At 35.7% G+C, this 7,296-nt stretch overlaps 1 protein-coding gene across 1 annotated transcript in view; it reads right to left on the reverse strand.

The window, feature by feature from the left end:
• The window catches only part of LOC107602995 (probable phospholipid-transporting ATPase IH), a 26,538-nt gene extending 19,689 nt beyond the window's left edge, over positions 1 to 6,849 (reverse strand). Inside the window, exons 1-12 of the mRNA XM_016295657.1 lie at positions 6,820 to 6,849; positions 5,823 to 5,954; positions 5,639 to 5,719; positions 5,435 to 5,542; positions 3,786 to 3,914; positions 3,466 to 3,569; positions 3,212 to 3,262; positions 2,808 to 2,872; positions 2,182 to 2,263; positions 1,531 to 1,681; positions 633 to 830; positions 378 to 551 (exon numbers count right to left, since the gene is read on the reverse strand). Coding sequence (XP_016151143.1) covers positions 378 to 551; positions 633 to 830; positions 1,531 to 1,681; positions 2,182 to 2,263; positions 2,808 to 2,872; positions 3,212 to 3,262; positions 3,466 to 3,569; positions 3,786 to 3,914; positions 5,435 to 5,542; positions 5,639 to 5,719; positions 5,823 to 5,954; positions 6,820 to 6,849 — 1,305 coding nt within the window. The remainder of the gene's footprint in view (positions 1 to 377; positions 552 to 632; positions 831 to 1,530; positions 1,682 to 2,181; positions 2,264 to 2,807; positions 2,873 to 3,211; positions 3,263 to 3,465; positions 3,570 to 3,785; positions 3,915 to 5,434; positions 5,543 to 5,638; positions 5,720 to 5,822; positions 5,955 to 6,819) is intronic.
• Between the last annotated feature and the right edge of the window lie 447 nt (positions 6,850 to 7,296).

The raw sequence follows: 7,296 nt of genomic DNA on the forward strand, positions 1-7,296 counted from the left end.
AGCATTTTTAAGTATTTAAAATATTTTTATTTTAAAATAAGTGTTTTCTATTTGAATATATTTTAAAATGTAATTTAATGTGATGGCAAAGCTGAATTTTCAGCATCATTACTCCAGTCTTCAGTGTCACTTGATTTCCTTCAGAAATCATTCAAATATGCTGATCTGCTGTTCAAGAAACATTTTATTATCAATGTTGTGCTGCTAAATAATTTTGTGAAAACTATGATACATTTTTTTCTCAAAATCAAAAGGATTGTATTTATTTGAAATAGAAGCCTTTTGTAAGATTATAAAAGTATTTCCTGTCACTTTTGCTTGATGAATAAAATATTCACTGCAATTTTACAGCGGTTATGCACAAACAACAAGCTCACCTTTCCATCTAGGCCCGGAGAGGAGTCGATCATATCCATTCCAGCAGCTCCAGGTAGAATCTGCCCGTTACAGATGGCATGTGGCACATAAACATGCCCATCCACACAACACTCCCTCAACTCCATGTTGTTTTCTGTCAAAGTGCCAGTCTTGTCTGTGAAGACATATTCCACCTGTGATGGAAAAAGAAGAGAGACAGTGAACCAATAATGACCCAGGGAGCAGTTTTGGAGTGGACTGAAAAGGTTTCCTACCTGTCCAAGTTCTTCATTAAGATCTGAGGTATTGACGAGCGGTCCCTCTCCGAGCTCCTCATCAAACATGTCATCGTCCCACAGGATGAAGTACGAGCCAAGGAACTTCTGCATCTCCACAGTCACATACATGGACACAGGAATGATGTAGTTGAACAGAACCATGAAGGCAAGGAAATCTGTGAATGCCCGGATTAACTGAAGGGATAAAATGCAGAGAATTAAATAGTGTGAGTTTGTGCAATTGTTTTTTATTTGATTGTGTTAATGATATGATAGCATAAAATATAGTTAGTATATACAATGTAGGTCAAAATTTGGAATAATTAAGATTTTTTATGTTTTCGAAAGATGTCTCTTATGCTCACTGAGGCTGCATTTATTTGATCAAAAGTACAATAAAAAACTAATATTTTGAAATATTATTACCATTTCCATTTTAATATATTTTAAAACATTATTAATATTATTACTATAAAGTTATTATTCCTGTGATGCAAAGCTGAATTCACATTCAGTGTCACATAATTCTTCAGAAATCTAATATGTTGATTTGCTGCTCAAGAAACATATCTTTTTATGTATAAGTAGTATATAAATGTAGTACCAAATAAATAAATTTTAATAAAAACATTAATATAATAACATATTTAATAAAAACAAATATATAAATATTTACTCACTATTTTATTTTGTCACTCTAAAAAAGCTCAATTACTTTTTCATTTTGAATAATACATTTTTTAACTATCTTCATTTTTTTATAAAATAAAACAATACATATATAACAAATATAAAAGTAACAATAAATTATTAAAAATTAAATGTTAAAAAAATTATAAAAAAAAAAAAAAAAAAAAAACTATTATAATAAAAAGCATAGTTTTATAGCACGTACTACATGCCGTTGCCTCTCAGTCTCAGTTTTCTGGTTGTACCAGGGCTCATCTCGGTTTGGGTTGGCTTGCCAGACATACTTCAGGACAGTATTGATCAGAGCTTTACTGATCAGAATGCAGAGGTACACGATCAGGTAGGCGTTCATAGACCTGCAAAAGGACAAAAAGTGATTAAATGATCCCAGACTGAGCATAATCATTTTTGGACCTAATGGCAAAGACACATATCATTCATCAGGGTGACAAGATCTAACCGCAGTAACTTTCCCTGAGGGTCTGTGAGTTTAATCACCCATATCCTTTTTCAGAAAAAAAAAATATTTTGTCTGAATGACATCTATAATATTAACTTATGGTATAAAAAAACATTTATTTGATTGAAAAAGTCAATGTTATCCGAACTCTGAAAGCAGATTCTGAAAGTACACCTGCTTGTTCAATATAAACATATTTTATATGGTTTTCTTAATGGCTGCATCTATCTGTCTGACAGAATTGTCAGCGAGACACATGTGAGTGCAACTTGATACCATTTGTGACATCAAATACAGAAGCCCGCAATTTGCTTTACAAACAAGCACACTAAATGTATTACCCTGTACATGCTGACAGCAAGATAAACTGATCGAAAGCCTATCACCGTGTCTTACTTTTCAACAGCGGAGCGTTTCTGAGACTTGGACTGGTAGTTGAGGGCCATCTTGGTTTCCATGCCCGTATAGATGACCACAGCTAGAGAAACAAACAGGAAATAGAGCATTGTGAGATTGTAATTCCCCTCTATGACCATCTCTGTACAGCCTCTTTGATGCTTTGATCATGTAAAAGCCACTGTTACATAACTGAGCTCTTTTTGTTCTACTGTACGGTGCTATTATGTCATAATAGCTCCGCTGTAACAAAGTTAAAACAATTTTAGAGCTTGCCCTGCTCTTAGAATCCTCACGTGTATAATGTGACATTCATCTCTCTCTCTCGCCCTTTCTCTCTCGCTCTAGCAATTAAGAACTTCTTTCTGATCTCACAAGCCTCAGTGACTCATTTAATTACAGTGGGAACAGAGTGACAGAACGACTCAATCAGCAACTTTCCTCTCGTTCTCCTGCCCTTCCTATTGCCTAAAAAAAATCACATAAGCATTGTACCAGGTTATAGTGATGGATCTTAGCATCACTGACATCAGTAAGAATGGAATGAGCACAAAAATGGACTGCAAAGATAAATAATGTGTATGCACATAAATGAAATGTAAATACAAAGTGTTGTTATTTATTACCATGTATGTATTCAGTGTTTTTCAGTGTGGCTCCACGCAGCAGCAGGTTCTCAGAACCCAGGGGTCTAAAATAATCAAACAGGTCAAATGCAGGATTACAAAAAAGTTATGCTCACATCTTTTTACACTCTGTGTGTATGTATTGTACTGCAAATTCATCTGTCACACTTGCAGGACTATTTTAAAGTGGTAATGAATTGTTTTTTATTTTGTACCGTTCTCTATGGTCCACTTTCAAGATTTATACATCAAAAAACATCATAATCATCATGACCCACTCATCACTGACCACTCACCCAATCATCAAGACTTGTTCAATGAACATGATAAAGTGTCCCTCCTGAATTCAATCTTTCACACACTAGCCCCTTAATTAAGAGTCAATTTCCTGAGTATAGATTTACCTCGCGATGGGCTCGTCTCGATCCAAATAAATATTGATGCGTCCCACAAATCTACAGCAGAAGAGGAGAAAAAGAAAGAAATTCATGTCTAGTCTGGGCTCTATATCAATGTGTGTATGTGTAGTTAAGTGGGGTATCTGGAGTGTGTGACATGCTGTTGTGCCAGTCCAACAGTAGTTCTATGCATAGTGAGTGTTTGTAAGATAGAGCATTTGTTTATGTGTTTACTGCTGATATATGTGTGTAATACTCACTTGTAGAGGTCTGGCTGGGGTTGTTCACATTCTATCGTAGAGTGCAGTGTGTCCACCTCCTCTGCTGTGTTGAATGCCTTTGTGTCCTGAACTGCATAATAGGTCTTTGTATAGAGAGGAGAGCACAAGAGAAACCTAGTAGGCATTCCAAGGTCAAAAACTTCTATTCCCTCTCCCATCTAATAAGAATTACTGGCAGTGTGCTATATAGTCCGGCCAAGACATTTCAGTCACAATATAACAGTTTAGAATAAACCCCTAATGTTAGGTTTTAGGAATAATAACAGTAATATTTGCCTTGCTATAAAATGACCAATCACCTTATGGCTGGACTCTCCATCTAAGCTGGCTGTTGTGACAAAACATGTTCCATCTTCTCTACTGGTGGAGAGCAGTATGAGGTCACATGGAAACGTCTCATCCTCCTTCACCTGGACAATATCACCCACCTGAAAGGTTGAAGGACAAGAAAGAGTCAAATTCAACATTAACAGTAACAGTTTGAATCAAATAACAACCTGAAGAAACCAAAAGTGAGAATATTTTATATTGTGCTGTAGTTTTATAAGTAGGAAAAAGTTTGTTAAAATCTCTCTTGGTTTATACTTATAGGTGAAGAGTATAATTTGTGTCACTAGCAACATCATACCAACTGCAAAACTTATGACTGATTCCAAACAGTCTCCAACAACCATTGTTTGGACAAAACCAACAATCCTGCACCAAACTCACACCACTGGTTGAGCAAATGTTGCTACCTCAGGACACTGAAACAAACTGCAATTCCATTTGTTACCACTAGTGGTGCAGAAAATACACACTGTGACTTTAAAGGGGTCATATGATGCTTTTTTAAAGATGTAACACATACCCGCGTGAATCATCATAGACATAAACTTGGAGAAGTAGCTCCGGTTAGAATGTTCTTCCGCGGGATGCGTACAGTTCTGTTTATTAACCGCTAGAGCACCAAAAGTTACATAGTGTTGCTTTAAGAACGGGTCATCAAGTGTTCATCTTTTCTTGGTCATCTTGTGTTACGAATATCTAAATATACTTCTGAACTGACCTAAATACAGATTAATAATGATTATAATGATTTCAGTATGTTCCCTGACAGAGTGATTGAATAAAGTAATATATAATATAACTGTGTGACACAATTATCAACAAATCAACTTTAGATGAGTTGACTCTTACGTAAAAAAAAAACATATTCATGAATCTAAAAAAATTAAAATCCTGATCCTGGTAGTTGTTCCCGCTGGCCTGTCTGCATGTGTTGTGTAACGGATTACACATGCTGACCGGATTATCAGTATGAAAAGCTGTAATGGTAAGTATTCAAGCACATTCTCTCTTTATCATCACAGCTTCCAGTGTTTTTCACTGTGCTTTTCAAGTTTTATATAACATTTTATATTCTATATTGAAAGAGAGTGAGAGAGCAATAGTTTCACAATTAAATAACAAAAGATTCCCAGTGCTTTGTGGGTTACGTGGGTACACTGTCATTCTGCTTGTTGACATGACAACATTCTGTTTCCAAACAGAAAGCTGGCTGTGTAAGCAGAAAGCTGGTTAGTAGAGCGAAACTTTGATTTATTTCTCTGAGAATAATAATAAAAAAACACACATTTTCAGAGCTGAAATTTGCATTTTTTAGCATTAAACTATTTTCACCAATGCCAGGTTAATTTGCATAGATATTAAGCCATTAATAAGTTGATTTCACAAAAATACAAACACTGTGGGACTTTCAAAACACTGCTATTCATTTAAGTGTCATGAGCAGCCCAACCAATGGTATAAGTTTGTTTCACCAATGGAAAACAAAGAGAACTGTTCAGGGAAACCTGTTTGAAAACATTCGTGCTTTTCAAATCCATGTGTTGGTGCTAATGGCACAATTCACTAATCTATATGGTGTGAGCCCCAGATTTTATACTCATTCTATGTGCTCACGCACCCGTAGCTTTTGACTCTGTTTGCGTACGACTTTGCCATGCTGGGTGACGTGGACTGGACACTGGTTTACAGCGTTGTCCGCTTTGTGCCTGATCCAGTCCTCATAGCCCTGCAGAGATTTAGAGGTACAAGCAGAGAGAGACCAGTGAAGGAGTGACTTAATAATGACACCTATTAGAGAGGAAAGTTAGCGGTCTTTTCTCACCTGTTTAATGGCTGTGACAGTGATGACAAAGAAAAGAGGCAGACCGCTGGTCATAGGACTGGTAGGTGTGTCAATGATCAGCTACAGAGAAAGATGGTGAGAGGGAAATATCACACATCATGCTGTCACAGAAAGGTCAGCTCACGCTAATAGGACAATTTTCATAAGAGACACCATCACAAACCTGCACTAGAAAGATGATCAGAAAATAGAAATTGGCGATTCTTCTGAACTGCTCAAAGAGATTCTTCGGTATAAAATTCCAGAAAGTATACTGTGGAGAAAAAGAGATAAGTTTAACAAAACAAAACTTTATCTTTAAAACATGCAAAAATGGGTCAATGTTTTAAGAAAAATAAATGTAATTTAATATACATTTTCTAATGCAAATACAGCTATTATCTAAAATATTTAACATATTACACTTTATATATATATAAAGTATATATATATATACAGTATATATATATATTTTATGCTGATTTAAAATATGTACATATATTATTTATATTACTTGGCATATATAAACAAAAGAATGTCTAATATTGTATAGTGAGTCAATTAGTATAAGCAACTTCAGGTAAACATGTAGTGCCAATTGCATAAATTTGCAATTTGAGTATGTATGGGTAAGAGGCAGTTCAGGGCATCACTGAAGTAAGTTACATGGCTAAAATTAGCTCTGCATGATTCCTGTAACTTAATGCAGTGCTGCCTGACAGACTGTCGCATGTAAAACATGATATCTATAAACAAGTTAAGTAGTTATAATCGAATATAGGCATATAAAGTGAAAACTTAAGCTGTCATCAGCTTACATGTAGGTAATTGTATAATGACTCTCAATTAAGAGCGTGACAGTGGGGTCACATGCCTAAGAGGAGGATGTGGACATAAGATGGGAAATACAGAAACTCAGAAGGAAGAGTGCAACAAAAGCATGTGCAAGTGTGTACTTGTTTGCTACATACCAAAAAAAAATTATTTGATCATTAGTAATGTAATTAATTTACATCTATACATTACTTGATCAGGACAAAAAAAGTCATGTCATTGACTGCTTATTTTCAGAGCAATACATCTTAGTTTAATGCAAAATCAACCTGACCAATCTACTGGACTGACTGTAACTGAAAAGTGAAGTGGAGCTTAATCTGAATCAGTCAGGTGGCTGTTCACACCTCTCTGATCTGGATCTGGATTGTGCTCATTATTCACCCTCTTTCTCTTGATCTCTCCGTATCAGCGTTTCCGTGACCCCTGCTCAACCTGAGCAATGGGTGAAACCAGTAAACCCTGGCCTCCTGCCCAAGTATCTCTGTCTGTGCTATTGTTTGGTCACATTCCATCCAAAAGTCCTGTTTCAGTACAACTCATGAGAAAAATAAAACTGAAGAAACAAAAGGAGAACAGAGAAGGGGGGACTCCCTTGAGCAAAAATAAACAATAGCTGTTTACAAGAAGGAAATGCACTATCAACAGAAGAAAAACATAAGTGTTTAAGGACATTTTCTATTTTTCAGAGATAATTGGAGCCTTGAGGGTTTTAAAAGGACAAACATCCACTGACTTTCTGTTCTAAAAAAAGTGGGACAACATTTGTTTGCATTTCAAATAATATGAGGGAGGACTCTAATTTTGCCTCCTCCTCTCTCCCT

This window comes from Sinocyclocheilus grahami, unplaced genomic scaffold, assembly GCF_001515645.1.
Source record: "Sinocyclocheilus grahami isolate Dianchi unplaced genomic scaffold, SAMN03320097.WGS_v1.1 scaffold339.1, whole genome shotgun sequence".
NCBI lineage: Eukaryota > Metazoa > Chordata > Actinopteri > Cypriniformes > Cyprinidae > Sinocyclocheilus > Sinocyclocheilus grahami.